Below are 15,339 nucleotides of genomic sequence, written 5' to 3' on the forward strand. Positions count from 1 at the left end.
ATATACTGTTGCTGCCTTCAGACACACCAGAAGAGGGCATCAGACCCCATTACAGATGGTTGTGAGCCACCATGTGGTTGCTGGGAATTGAACTCAGGACCTCTGGAAGAGCAGTCAATACTCTTAACTGCTGAGTCATCTCTCCAGCCATAAATGTTTTTTTTTTTAAAGATTTATTTATGTATTATATGTAAGTACACTGTAGCTGTTTTCAGACACTCCAGAAGAGGGAGTCAGATCTCATTATGGATGAGTTGTGAGCCACCATGTGGTTGCTGGGAATTGAACTCAGGACCTTTGGAAGAGCAGTCAGTGCTCTTAACTGCTGAGCCATCTCTCCAGCCCCCATAAATGTATTTTTAAATATCCAATCTCTGTGTGGATTTTCTTGCTATTGTTTTGTTATTAGTTTATGGTATATTTCATTACTAAAAGCAAATGTTCTATGATTTCTCATCTTCTACACCTGTGAAGGTGTGTCTCCTCCTGCAGAGTCCAGCCTATACTGGTGAATGTTCTAGTCAAGTTTGTGAATAATGTGGAATATGTCATCGTTGGGTTGGGTGGTGTGGGTTATAGATCCCAGTCAGTTTGATCTACCATGACAAAATCAGGCCAAGTGCCTTCAACAAGAGCATTTGATTCCTCAGTGTTCTGGAGAGTAGAATATTCAAGATGAAGCTGTCAGAAAGGCATGCTGTATTCTGAGGTCTCTTCCATTGGTGTGCAGACAGCTGCCAGATCACTGTGTACCCTGTGTCTCCACACATAGGAAGAGGTGAAGGGCAAGCTCTCTGGTGGATTTGGAAGCATCTCTTAGCAAAGACATTCTGTATCCTTTCATAGCGTGCCTTTGTTGTTCTGCTTGGTTTTGTTTGTTGGTTGGTTTTGCTTGTTTGCTTTGTGAAAGCAGGGTGATGTCTAGTTTAAACCAGCCTTGAACTCCTGGTTCTCCTTGTCTCCTTGGGACTACAAGAGCACACCATCCCACTTGGCCATTGCCCAGTTGTCTTGTGTTTTGAATCTTGCATTTGGGATGTGTGTGTGTGTGTGTGTGTGTGTGTGTGTGTGTGTGTGTGTGTTTATGTGTGTGTGTTTGTGTGTAATTCACATCTCCCCAAACATATTAGTCATCTATTTTTACGTATTTATTTTTCCATTAACACCTTTAGCATATAACCCACAGTTGAGTCGTTTGTTTGTTTGTTTGTTTTTAATTCCTGGTCTGATCATTTTAACAGGGCCACCATCTGACTCTGGTTCTGATGATCTCTTCAAAGTGTGTATTACACCTTGGTCTGAGACAGGATCTGTCTATGTAGCCTTGGCTGGCCTGAAACTCACTATATAGAGGAGGCTGGCCTCGAACTCAGAGATCTCCTTGCCTCTGTCTTCTGAGGGCTAAGATTAAAAGTGTGTACCACCACCACACCCGGCCTGGGAGGTGCTTGGTAAGCACATATGACACTGCAAGCAGTCTGTGTGAACGAAGTCTTACACAATAGCACTGTCTCATTTCAGGTAGCACTTGAACCTCCCTCTCTTCTCTCTGCTCTAGATCTTACTCTCTAGACTACAATCCCTAACTTCAGTTTGCTATTTATGTGCCATCGATTCCCAGGGTGACACCTCTAGTCCCTTCTTTCTGTTGCCTCCCTATCCTCTGATACTCAGTGATTGACTTCACGCCCCCACCCAGACGTCCAAAGATACTGAGAGCACGTTTTGTCCGAGGTCACGATGTCTTGCCTTTACCCTTTCTAGAAGGGCTGGTGGTCTTCTCACATAGCCATCTCGGGGGATGTACCACCCAAGGCTTGTGTAGGTCAGAAACTTAGGGGGCTTGTTTTACCCTGTCCTTCCTCCTTCTTCTCTTTTCCACCCCACTCCCAAGTTCCGCTCCTACCAGGCCTTACCCAAGGTGCTTTGTCTTCCTGCCTGGGGTCCTTAAGCTCTTTCTGCCCCTCTGTTTTCTCCTCCACACTGCAGCCAACTCAGTTGTTTACAGGGAAAACAGATCATGTTGGCTGCCAGCGACCTTCTGCTCTCAGATCTTTTGTTGCCACTGTTGTTGAAGCTACAATCCCAGCGTTCAGCGGGCAGAGGCTGGAAGGCTGAATTTGAGGCTGGGCTGGGACAGGTGACATGGTCCATGTGAGACTCCAAACAGCCAACCAACCGACACATGTTCTTTGCTTCTTGTTCAGGGAAAAGAAAACCCACAAGATCCTCACCTAAGCCGGAGGCCCTCCGTGGGGGATGGTGCCTCCTTTCTCAGCCTTTCTGTTTCTCTGACCCCAGCCTCTTACCCATCATGGTTGCTCTCATGTCTCCTACGAGCATGCCTTGGTTCTTCAGGTGACAGGTTTCCACAGGGGCTTTGTAGGTACTGCTCCTTCCACCTGCAATGTTCTTTCCTCTTTCTTCCATTGCTTGCTGGTTTTTGGTGCTAAGGACTTAACCCGGGACCTTGTACTTATGAGGCAAGCCACCGAACTGAACCTCCAATCCATGTACCTGTCTTCCTTTGTCTCCCAGCTCAGTAGCCAACTGATTGCCACTCTTCCCACCTCCGAGGAGTTCTCTACTTCCACCCAGGAGAATTTGATCCCCACCCAGGACAGCTTGACCCGGAAGCTTGGGTCCCTGTCCTGCAGGACATGTCTCTTGTTCTGTACTGCTCTCTGATAATACCTGAAGGTTTTACGATACTTGATTCCTGCATTTGGTGTAAAAGCCTGGTCTGGGTTTTTTTAGTAGCTACACTATAGACTATAGGCTCTGTGAGAACAGGTCCAGATCCTCCATGCAGAGCCCAGCAGGTGCTTGGAACATACTATGCACTTGGTAAATAGATGTAGCGTGAATGAATAGAACTATAAGAAAAAAAAAAAAAACTCTCACCGGGCCATTTCCTGGAATTGCATTGAGCCTGTAAATGGTTTGCAAAGAATCCTCTCTATACTAAGTCGTCCCCTCTCTGCTGCATTCCTTTTATGAGTATAATTAGTTTTATTGAGGACAAGAAATCATGACCTGTGAAGCATGGCAAGCAAGTTGTGTTTAGCTTAGAGGACAAGAAACTTGGGAAGAGACTTTTTTTTTAATTTCACTTAAATACTTGAAGGGAAAAGAAATTAGCCTTGTTTGATGGTCCAGGGAGAAGTTGAATTTGGTGAGGGAAGTTGGCAGGGAGGCAGATTTGGCCTGAAATAGAACTGGTGGGCCACATGGGTTGCTTGCTTCTCTAAGAGCACGAAGAATAGCCTGGAATGTCCAGGTGCTGCCCGCTGGCCTTGGCCCCGCTGGTCTTCTGCTTGCCTCAGCACCACCTGCTAGCTCTTATGTGGTCTGGGATCCACAGGTCTCAGAGACTTAGACCCTGGGAGAAAGCGTGATAAAGATCAGGAGTGAAGTAGCTGCTGAAGAGAGGGATCCCTCGGAGGTGACTTGAGGCACCGGGATAGGAGCAGAGACTAATTGCATGAATGGTCAGATCTGTGTGTGAAGAGTTCCACAAAATTTCTCCATCCTTCGCCAATGTTCCTGTGTCTGTGGCTTTCAGAGACTGAGACCCAGAGCTGGTGCTGGGGTAGGTGTGGAGGGGGCAGGGTGCTTTTTGTTGGTTTTTCAAAGCTGAAACAGACTTTCTGATTTTTCTACCCTGAGAGTCACTTAAGCTGAGCTTGGCCACCTGCTCGAAGAAAACCATTAGGTGATTTAAGCATCCCGTGAAGACTGAACTTCCTTTAGAGTTGCTTTGGCCCTGGAGGGCTCTGGTTCGTCACACCCAGTCTCCTGGCCCCTTTGAGGCAGCAGCAAATGCTTCCTTGGGCACAGCTACTCATTGACACAAGTAGAAACATCTTATCACATATGTTTAGGACCACTGAGTGGAGAAGATGACAAATGGCTGGGCTCTTTTTAATTGACCTGCTGTGTTCAAGGTTACTTCTCCCTCCCCACCCCCAGACAGGGTTTCTCTGTGCATCTCTGGCTGTCCTGGAACTCACTCTGTAGACCAGGCTGGCCTCGAACTCAGAAATCCACCTGCCTCTGCCTCCCAAGTGTTGGGATTAAAGGCATGTGCCACCACGCCCAGCAGTTACTTTCTTTTTTGGGTTTTTGGAGGCACAGCCTAGCATCTGCTGGTGTCCTGAGGAGCTTGAGTCGCAGGGAGGGAAGGCCTGAGTTTCAGACACTGACTGACAGTTCAACCAAAGCTATTCCAGTGTGGTTATTCCAGGGCAAGGGAAGTGAGCGGGGAGTGGCTGCGAGCTGCAGTGCTGGGGAGCTTTGCAGGGAGGTGAAGCAGGGCTGTGGGTGGAGTCCTCTGAGGAGTCCTGGGTGAGCATGGGACCTGTGAAAGCCATCCTGGGGCTCGGGTCCTTGTGGCTAGTAAGCTTTATGGGCCTCTCAACAGCTCTTACTGACAAACTGTTAGCAGACAAACACTGCCAGAGGAGATCCTCTCAAGTTTGTTGACTCTGGGGCCAGAGAGGCTGTCAGCACCATGCATATTAAAGCAGAGCTTCATACTCTGGGTTTTTTGTTTTGTTTTGTTTTGTTTTTTGTTGTTGTTGTTGTTGTTGTTGTTGTTTTTTTGGTCTGAAGTTGTCTTCAGTTGTAAAGAGGGGTGTGTGTATGCAAGAATACAAATTTGATCTTATTTATATTTTGCCTATATAGACACATCAAATATAGATGATATAGGCTAGGTCATGGCTTCTGCAGTAACCCAAAGCCCCCACATGCCCATGGCTTTTAACAGCACAAATGTGTTTTCCCACACTGCTCTTCGGCTGTCTGGAACTCTGGCTCATGTGTCCTCATTCCTGGAGACCCAGGGACCCATATCTATGCCAGGGATAAGGGACCAGAGCCCACCACACATTGTCTTTTCAAAAGATATCTGCTCATTTTCTATCAGCTTCAGCCACAGTCATGAGCTCAGCCTCCTATATTTAGTGTACTATAGCCACGCATGTGCTCAGGCGCATCAGAACTCCAGGGAGCAGCCGAGGTGCTGAACACCTTTAACAAACAGGAAGCAGTTTGTGCCGTTACTGATCTAATCTTCACTGATTAGATGAGAAGTAACTTTTTTTGGGTAGGAAACCTAGGAGTGGGAATTGAAACCAGGCTCTTCCCTCTATAATTTATACCTCTTTGTATCTCTTCAAAGTCAGCGGCAACCACTGTCCATAGGCAGGGCCCACTCCCATGCAAGGACTCCATTATGCTTGAGAACAAAGCCCCCTGGTGATTAGGGAGTCACCAGGAACTGGAAAGTGAAAAGCAGACGCAGAAACAATGTTACCACAACATAAAATGCACAGAAACAAAGTAGTTGACATAAAAACACTGAGCCAAACTTCAGGAAGCTGATCCCTAATCCCACTTCGACTGACCCAGGGAAAATAGGATCCCTAGCCCAGAGGCTCCAACTTGCTGTGGGGGAACATTCAGGTGGCCTGGCTTCCCTAAAGAGACTGGTTTGGCCCCTTGGGACCTGTCCTCAGCCACGTGACATTTCCACTCCCTCTGAGGAGAGGGAAGCTGTAGACCTGACTCCCATCAGCCTTGAGATAAAGAGCACCTTAACTCTGACTCTTGGGTTGGAAATAGCTTGTCTTAGGCAGTTTACCTGATGCCACTCAGTGTCCTGGAAATATAGACTCCACGTTCTTGTTATCAGCGTCTGTCTGTCTGTCTGTCTGTCTGTGTTCCATTCTTGAGGCATAACCACCTCACATTTAGGTGTTAGTCCCTAGAGTTGCCCGGAAGAAAAACATCCAGAATTGGTCATCTCTGCCAGAGGACCCTTATTGGGATCGTGTCTAACCCTGTTCTCCCTCTGGCTAATGGTTTTCATGGGCCAGGTCCATCACATTCTTGGGCTAGTTGAGGCTACATGCCACCGAATGGAGCCTGGACTCTTCAGTTCTCACAGTTTGGCTTTATGCCCCAGACTGAGCCAAATCCAGACTGAGGATGCCCTGGACTAGTAGAGGGAGCCTAGGGCTCTGTGCCTGCTGTGACTTTCCTCTTCACCCTTTCTCTTCAGGAGCTTGAGCGCCTGAACCAAGTGCTGGAGGCTGAGAAACAGCAGTTTGAGGAGGTGGTGCAAGAGCTGAGAGTGGAGCAGGAGCAGATCAAGAGGTGATGGCAGGCCCTGAGAGGGGTAAATGGGGGAATGCCCTGGCCCTGAGAGGGGCAATGGGGGGGGGATGTCCTGGTCCTGGGAGGGGCAATGTGGGGGATACCCTGGTCCTGGGAGGAGCAATGGAATGGGGGATGCCCTGGCCCTGGGAGAGGCAACTGAGTGGGGAAATACCCTGGTTCTGGGAGGGGCAGTGGGGGGTGGGTGCCCTGGTCCTGGGAGGGGCAATGTGGGGGATACCCTGGCCCTGGGAGGAGCAATGGAATGGGGGATGCCCTGGCCCTGGGAGAGCAACTGAGTGGGGAAATACCCTGGTTCTGGGAGGGGCAGTGGAGGGTGGGTGCCCTGGTCCTGGGAGGGGCAATGGGGGTGCCCTATTTCTGGGAGGGATAATAGGGGGATGCCCTGGCCCTGGGAGAGGCAACGGAGTGGGGAAATACCCTGATTCTGGGCTGAGCAACAGAGAGATGTCCTGGCCCTGGGAGGGGCAAGAGGGTGGGGGGGATGCCCTGGTTCTGGGAGGGGAAACGGAGAGAATGTCCTGGCCCTGACCCTGGCAGACTGATGTTCATATGGGTAGGCTTTTACCAGGAAACCACTTATGACCTGGTCTTCCCAATGCTCTGGGCCTTGAGTATACCCAGAAGAATATTGGGCCTCATCAGTGGGTCATTTCTGCTCAGTGATAATGGTCTCTGGCAATGGTGTGAGCAAGATTGTGAGACATGGGCCAGCCTCTTCCACAGAGCAGGCCCCTCCAATCTTTGTGAAAGTTCTTTACCCAGGTTATTGGCAACAAGCTGCCCTGATCTAGAACTGCTGCCTGCAAAATTCCCAACATTCTTCATCTCTCCTGGAGTCCTTCCACATTTTTGTTTGTTTGTTTGTTTGTTTGTTTTTCGAGACAGGGTTTCTCTGTGTAGCCCTGGCTATCCTGGAACTCACTCTGTAGACCAGGCTGGCCTCGAACTCAGAAATCCGCCTGCCTCTGCCTCCCAAGTGCTGGGATTAAAGGGATGTGCCACCACGCCTGGTGTCCTTTCACATTTTAGTTAATGACACATTGGGATCTTCAGTCTGATGTATTATGGACAGATCTAGTTGCCCATTATAAGCATTAATCGAATTATAATCTCATGGAGGTAGGGCATTTATATATCCCCAACCCAGGTGACCCAGGTGTAGTCTATACAGAATTCGGAAACTAATGCTGAGGTTGATGATGCTCAGTGCCGTATCCTCATCATCACACTCACCACCTCCATCATCATCATCATCTCCTCCAACACCATGGCCCATCAGTGATAGCTCAGAGAAACTTACCAGTGAAGACTTTATTAAAGGGAATCATTTAGATATGGATTGGGGAAGGGGATGGAATAGAGAGACTGTTTTTTCCTAATTTTTAAATTTAGCATACAAATAAGAGAATCTACTTAAATAAAAAGCCAGACATTCGTTAGACACTGAGTAAGCTTCAGGACCTCACTATCTAGTAAGTGTCTCCTCCTCATTTGGCTGAGGCGCCCCTGCAGCCCCGACCCTGCAGCTGTTTTCAGTACCCAGTGTTGCAGAGCACTGACCATCCAGGAGTCCTACTGAGCCCCATCATGTACGGCAGAAACGTGTCTGGATGCAGAGGTTGGGAAGCGTGCCCACTGCCAATCCAGCTCTCTGTCCCCACAGGGAGCTAGAACTCACTGCAAGATGCCTCAAGGGTGTGGAACAAGAGAAGAAGGAGCTGAGGAACCTCACAGAATCCTTACAGCATACACTGGAGGTGAGGAGGCCAGCTAGCTGGCTGGGCTGCGTAAAACTGGGTTCTCGTGTAGCTCCCAGGGAAGGTACCAACAGGAGAATGAGCATGAAGCGAACTTACCCAAAGAAAAGTCTCTCTGCTTGGCTGGGAACTCTAGTGGGCACATGAGACCCAAAGCATGGACCAGAACAGAAATCCCAGCTTGCCCTTGTGATGACCGTGGTCACAGGAAATCGGCTTTCTGTAGTGCTGGTATTTTTATACCAGAGGCAGGATCGATTAGTGTCACCCACCACATCCTTTTGTGCTTCCTAACTTACTCTGCTCTTGGGTGAAATTGAGCATGAAGGGAAAGCAACTTCCAGGTCACTGTCATCTGATACAAGAGACTGAGAGGGGGAGGGGCGAGCAGCCTATGTCAAGGACAGAGAACAAACTTTTTACCACAGCATGCAAACACCCTTCCCCCTCCCCCAGAGCCCCTCTGCTCCCCCTCCACTCCCTGCTCCAACCACTGAGCTCATATCCCCAAGGAAAATAAGATTTCTGTACCCAGTGTTGCACCCCCACTGTACCCCCACACTTCAGCCCCACGGCCACATAGTCTTGTCATCTCCTCTTTTTCTGGAGAAGCATTTGTCTTCAGACTCCCTTTATTCAAAGCTTCCTTGATTCTTCTAGGCAGCCATTTACTCTGTGTCCTCTTGAGTTTTGCACATTGGCTACAGGATTAACTCTCTGGGTTGTATTTCCGAAACTGTGGGCTTCACTTGACCATATCTTAGCAGCACTCCAAAGTCAGCATCTGAAGTGAGCGTGGGACCATACATCTTAGTTGAATCCATGAGTTGTCATGAAGGCTGCAAGGGTTTTAGTCTCCCTAGTAACTGGACCCTAGGTCTGTTTCACTTTTCCTGTCATGGGGAGTGGTTACCATGGGTATTTTCTTTTCTTTCTTTTCTTTTCTTTCTTTCTTTCTTAAGATTTATTTTATGTATATGAGTACACTGTAACTGTCTTCAGACACACCAGAAGAGGACATCAGATCCCATTTTGTTTGTGAGCCACCATGTGGTTGCTGGGAATTGAACTCAGGACCTCTGGAAGAGCAGTCAGTGCTTTTAACCCCTGAGCCATCTCTCCAGCCCACCATGGATATTTTCAATAGCATAATTTCTTCGTAGTCTTATGATCCTAGTTGATAAATGTAGAGGATGTCTGAATGTTTTCATGGATTGTTCCTTCTGGGCATTTTCACATGAGCCCAATACTTTTTTTTTTTTTTTTTTTTTTTATCCTTGAGGAACAAGGGCTTCAAAAGGTCATGTTGCCCTTAGACCTTGACACCTGGCTCTGATAGGTGCCATCTCTATTGGAAGTCACATTAGACTGTCTGTCTTGATGAAGGAGTAGCCTGGCTGTGTTCTAAAAAGGAGATCTTGGAATGAGACATGTAAAATGTCCTTCATGGAGCATTGAAAGAGGAGTAGTTTACTTCCTGGAATTGTAAGAAGACCAGGGCAGCCATGCTGGAGAGCTAACCCCTGCTCCTTATCCTTCCTGCCTTTGTACCAGGAACTCTCCATAGAGAAGAAGAAAACCTTAGAGATGCTGGAGGAAGATAAGAACCAGCCACAGCCCTTGACCAACCAGAGTGAGCAGCCACTGGCCAGTGATGGTCTCCATAGCAACCTTAGGCAGATCGAAGAGCGGATGCAGGAGCTATTGGCAGAGAAGCTTCTGGCTGAGAAGCGGTGAGGCACCTGCGGGGACTGTCCGGTCCTCAAGCATCTGGGGGGGCTGTGTCTGCCCTCGAGTTAGACAGCTGGGCTTGAGTTCTAGCTGTCATTCACGACATGGGTCAGTTACTTCCTTTCTGCCGGTGACCTGGCTTTCCCACAGCTGACTTGACCAACCATACAGAGCACCATCAAAACAGCCAGCCGCTTCCCTTAGCATAGACCCGTCCGACCCATGAAGAGGCAGCCTCACTGGGGTTGAGGGGGAGGATTTCTCTGAAGTCAGAAAAGTAGCAATTCCCAAACATCTATGCCTCGGGCCCCCAGCACTCCACACCACCCCTCTCATCACCTAGCTGACTGGACCCAGAGAGGGCTCAGCCTTTCTCTAGGCACGTCTGTAGCAGGCGCAACCCCCTTGGTAGGTGAGCCTCGGGTAAGCAGCTCTCCTGCCCGCAGGATGAAGGAGAATGAGGAACGCTCTCGGGCTCTGGAGGAGGAACGGGAATTCTACTCAAGCCAGTCCCAAGCTCTGCAGAACTCGCTGCAGGAGCTCACTGCAGAGAAGCAGCAGGCGGAGCGGGAACTCAAGGTGCGCCACCTGCATGGGCTTTGTGCTCCGGGCCCTCCATACTGCTGGGTGACTCCTGCCCATCCCTGTACTTTTCTTCCCTCTTGCTCATCACCCTGTGTAGGCTGAAGTGAAAGTACGCATGGACCTTGAGAGGCGGCTTCGGGAGGCAGAGGCGGCCTTGCGGAGCCTGGAACAAGGTCTCAATTCCAAGGTTCGGAACAAGGAGAAGGAAGAGCGGATGCGGGCGGACGTGAGCCACCTGAAAAGTAAGACCCTCCCTCCAGGGCTCAGCTCTAATCCCAGAGCTCGCGCTCCCCTAAGCCCAGGCCCACCAGAGCCTGGAAGAGGCCTAGCACGCGTGAGGCGGTCCTTCCTGTTTCTTCTCAGACACCTTCCTGTAGGAGTACCTTTGGCAACGCCTCTCTGTGGGAATTGAGCCTGGAGTTTTGTCCTCTTCCTTTTAAAAAGCTCAGAGCTCTGTTCTTCCCTGTGATAGCTACAGGTTGTGGTTTGAGGCGCAAACTATGTTCTATAAAGGATAGAGCAACGTATCTCCCACCAGACCAAGCCAGTACTCAGGAGGAGAAGGATAAGCCCCTAGAAAGACAGTCAACTGCTCCTTCCTGCCACCAGGGTTCTTCGAGGAGTGCATCCGGAATGCAGAGCTAGAGGCCAAGATGCCGGTCATCATGAAGAACTCCGTGTACATCCATAAGGCGGCCACTCGCCGCATCAAAAGCTGCCGGTTCCACCGCCGCCGGTCCAGTACTTCCTGGAATGACAGTGAGCACCCCTGTGCCCCGGTGGGAGACAAGGCAGGAAGCGGGCAAGTTAGAGAACAGGTAGACAAGGCTGGACAGTATGTCCTTGAACGTGGCTCTACCAGTCCGGGGGCAGGAAGGACCAAGAGAAACTCAGCAGCATGTAGGGCTGGGATGAGGGAGGAAGGGTGGGCTCAGCATGGGGGGATGCCACTCATGGGCAACGGGTTCTCGTCTCCACAGTGAAGCCATCCCAGTCCTTCATGACCTCCCAGCTAGAAGCCAACAACATAGAGGAGCTGAAGGAGGTGGCCAAGCGGCTAAGCAGAGACCAGCGCTTCCGGGAATCCATCTATCACATCATGGCTACCCAGCCTGGGGCCTCTGCACTTCCCCGGGGAGGAAAGTAATGGGAACTCCTCCTCCCGCCTCCTATCTTTCCTTGGTGGGGCAGCAGGGAGGTCTGACTCCCCTGGGTCTTCTCCATCAGAGCACTGCTGGGAGGGGGGCACCCTCATTCTCGAAGGAGGCGATACCCCCTCTGCCTCACCCGGAGCCCTGATCTTGGAGGTCAGAAGAGAATATTGGGTTCCCTAGAACTAGAGTCCTGGATGGTTGTGAGCTACCACGTGGGTGCTGGGAATCAAACCTGGGTCCTCTGCAAGAGCAACAAGTGCTCTTAACCATCTCTCCAGACCCGAGCCCTGACCTTGGGTCTACCCTAGGTGGGGTGGGTCCACACTGGGTACTACCTAGTTGCCGTGATGAGGCCTGGCTCTGTGTGGTATATCTGTTGGTCAAGAAGAGAAGTTGTCTATTCCATGAGGACTGAAAAGTTCCTCTGGTACCCACCGTACCCCTCGGTGACTCTACTGTGCTGACCCTGGTCACATAACACCCCCTAACTCTCTCTTCATTCCTGATCCTCCAATACAACATTTGTCCATGCCCTGCACTTATTCCATGTTCTTGGAGAGGGAAGAGGAGGCCCTAAGACATAACCCCAGGTTCACAGCACCCCACACCCTCTCTGCAGTATTCCTGGGGGCTGCCCTGGCTGTAAGGCCACCCAGGCCTCCTATTCACAAATGGGTTTCTCCATATATAGCTCCAGCAACCTGCTGGAAGGTGCGGGAGAAGTGTGGGATCCCACTTGGTTCTTTTTTTTGAGAGTCCTTGACCCCAGGGTTTCCCAAAGTCCGCACAGCCAGATCTGGAAGAAGCTTTTGTGTTATCCACAGTTAGGCAGAGCTATAGCTGCCTCGGTCTGTTGTGACCCTGCTGCCCTGAGAGCACAGAGGTCTGTCTCTCTCCCAGCTGGCTCACCTTGCTGCCTCCTCTCCCTGCAGCGGCCTCACTCAGTGAACCAATGCAGCCAGGAACCCACCACATGGGAACATGGGCCTGTGGGGAACTAGTAGCCATTGTTTGGTGGAGCATTGTCAGACTGACACTGTAACACCAGCCTGCGGGTTTTATGGAAGACCACTACCCTTCAGGAGGCCACGGACTGAGTGAGGCATGTGCTCCTCATCTGTGACAGTCTTTTGGGGCTCATCCCTCAGAAGCTGCCTGAGTCTATCAGTCTCACCAAACAAGACTTGGGGAGGAGGCAGAGATGGTTAAGTGGTTGTTAAGAGCGCTTGTTTCTCTCTTTTGGGGAACCCAGACTTGGTTTCCAGCACCCACATGGTAGCTCAAAACCAGCCATATGTGACTTCATTTGCCAGGAGATCCAACATCTTCTACTGACCTTCACAGGCACCGGGCACTCACATGGTACATGTACATACATGCAGACAAAACATCCATACACATAAATCTTAAAAAACAAAACCAAAAACCTTTAAAAGGGGGCAGGGTGCTAAGACAGTGCTAGATCAAAGGCATCCATTTTCTGTCCAGAAGACTGAAGTGTCTTGAGGAAGGGACAGAAGTAGCCCTGTGGAAGAACCCTTGTCAAGATCTGAGCTGCCCTCTTCTCCGTGGTCCCTTCTTGGTGAGGGTGGTCTTAGGTAGGGTGTTTTGGAATCAGTGCGTCCAAATGTAAATATAAAGCTATAAATGTGTATAAACCTGCATAAACCCAGAGCTTGTCTGCAAAATATGAATGTGGAATGGACTTTGAAATGAAGAGGTATAAAACCAGATTACTGGTTTCGTTTGTTTTTAAAGAATTAATAATGGCGTGCTCTAGGAGGAGATTTCAAATGCATTTGGTGTTCCTGGTCAAACTATTAACCTGAGACTTGGGATTCAAGCAAACACGGCAATACTCTACCAACAGAACTAGTACATACCAAGCCCAGTGAATTATGAAGGATGGAAACTCCCTTTGTAGACCAGGTCTGCCTGCCTCTGGCTCCTGAGTATGGGGATTAAGGGCCTGTGCTGCTGCTGCCACCACCACTGGATAGGTTCCCGATCTCAATGACAATTGAGTTGGTTTTGGTTTTGATTTTCTAAGGCAGGGCTTTTCTATGTAGCCCTGGCTGTCCTGGAACTCACAGAGATCTACCTGCCTCTGCCTCCAGAGTGCTGGGATTAAAAGTATGTGCCACCACTGTAATTACATTTTAACACGAATCTGGGAGTAGACAGACTCAAATCTCAGCAGTACTTTCTGAGGACAAGCACCAATGCCCTAGTTCATTTTCTCTTCTTCTCACCCTGTACTTTCTATGCTTCAGGCAAGCCTAGGTTACCTCTAATCATATCTAACAGCAGATACACACACAAACGTGCGTGCACACCAGCCAGCATCCTTGTATGAAAATATGGAAGGCTGGAATTACTTACTGTAAACAAATTGACGTGATATATAGTATTAATATTATATAGCACGTTCTAAAAGTAACTCTTAATTATTGGCCAATTAATTGTGTTACTTCCTGGCAGTGCTTTCAAAGCAGGCAGTGGAGTCATTCCTAGAGATGTGCTGCCCCCTGCAGGCCATCAATGGAATTGTATCATCCTGTCCTGCATGTTCCAGCTGAAAACCCTACAGCTTACCTCCTGTGACTGACTTCTTAATAATTAACTAAAACTATGTGTTTCCACACCAAGTTCCTGGATGCCTCCATGTTATAAAACCATCATGGTTTTCCTCTGACTTGAGTATAGAACAAAGGCACAGCCTGAAAGAGACAGTGTGCTTGTTAGCTTCCACACTCACACCAGGACTGTCACAACAGGTCTTCCCAGTTCTGTTTCATAATCAGGAGAGGCAGAAATGAGTTACTGGATTTCTGCTGTTCGGATAGTTTCCTGCAGAAGTGAGTTACTGTTATTCAGTTAGTTTCCCGGCTGAGGATGTGTGTCGTGCAGGCTGCCCTGGTGTTTACCATTTCCCAGAATACCCAGAGGCTCCCCATGTATTTGCCTATCATGAATGTCCCCGTGAGGAATGGCTGCTTGCCTCTAATGCCTTCCCACAGTTTAATGCTTTTCTTGTTTCTGTGACCAATTACCAGATATGGAACAAGGAACGGATTATTTTGGCTTGCCGTGTGAGACCCTTATGGTGGGGAAGCCATGGCAACGGAAGCTTGAGACGTCTGGTTGTGATGGTGTCACCTCAAATGAGCGTCTTCCTCTTGGGGCGATCTCTGCCCAGGACGATCACAATTGGAATTCTCCACTTCTTTCCCTGTGTCTATAGTCCGTCCATAGGGCTTTCCTCTGTCTGTATTTATTGAAAAGCACAGGAACATGGTATAGGAAAGGACTGAGGGAACTTTTGACTGACTTCCTTTCTTTTTTCTTTTTGAAACAGGGTTTCTCTGTGAAGCCCTGGCTGTCCTGGAACTCACTCTGTAGACCAGGCTGGCCTTGAACTCAGAAATCTGCCTGCCTCTGCCTCCCAAGTGCTGAGATTAAAGGAGTGCGTCACCACTGCCCCGGCTAAGATTTTATTTATGTTCTGTATATGAGTACAGTGTAGCTGTCTTCAGACACACCAGAAAAGGGCATCGGAACTCATTACAGAGGGTTGTGAGCCACCGTGTGTTTGCTGGGAATTGAACTCAGAACCTCAGGAAGAGCAGTCAGTGCTCTTAAGTGCTGAGCCACGACTTGTATTTTTTTAAGTCAGAGTTTACAAGGGAAGAATTTAGTTTATTGAACCCCCAATGACCCAGAATAGCACTCAAAACTGCAAACAGATGTCACCAACCTATATCCACATGTTGTTCCCAACATTTATGTTGGACAATTAAATAATTGTTTCTGGTGCTGCCACTTTTTATCTGATTTAACTAGTGTCTCTGTTCTCTCTCTCTCTCTCTCTCTCTCTCTCTCTCTCTCTCTCTCTCTCTCTCTCTCTCTCTCATACCCACATTGTT

At 49.1% G+C, this 15,339-nt stretch overlaps 1 protein-coding gene across 1 annotated transcript in view; it reads left to right on the top strand.

Moving 5' to 3' along the window:
• The window catches only part of Plekhd1 (pleckstrin homology and coiled-coil domain containing D1), a 32,124-nt gene extending 18,978 nt beyond the window's left edge, over positions 1-13,146 (top strand). Inside the window, exons 7-13 of the mRNA XM_021179266.2 lie at positions 6,068-6,162; positions 7,850-7,943; positions 9,498-9,676; positions 10,121-10,253; positions 10,357-10,501; positions 10,869-11,018; positions 11,240-13,146. Coding sequence (XP_021034925.1) covers positions 6,068-6,162; positions 7,850-7,943; positions 9,498-9,676; positions 10,121-10,253; positions 10,357-10,501; positions 10,869-11,018; positions 11,240-11,406 — 963 coding nt within the window. The 3' untranslated portion in view covers positions 11,407-13,146. The remainder of the gene's footprint in view (positions 1-6,067; positions 6,163-7,849; positions 7,944-9,497; positions 9,677-10,120; positions 10,254-10,356; positions 10,502-10,868; positions 11,019-11,239) is intronic.
• The last annotated feature ends 2,193 nt before the right edge of the window (positions 13,147-15,339 follow it).

The sequence above is a fragment of the Mus caroli genome, chromosome 12 (genome assembly GCF_900094665.2).
Source record: "Mus caroli chromosome 12, CAROLI_EIJ_v1.1, whole genome shotgun sequence".
In the NCBI taxonomy this organism is placed as follows: Eukaryota; Metazoa; Chordata; class Mammalia; order Rodentia; family Muridae; genus Mus; species Mus caroli.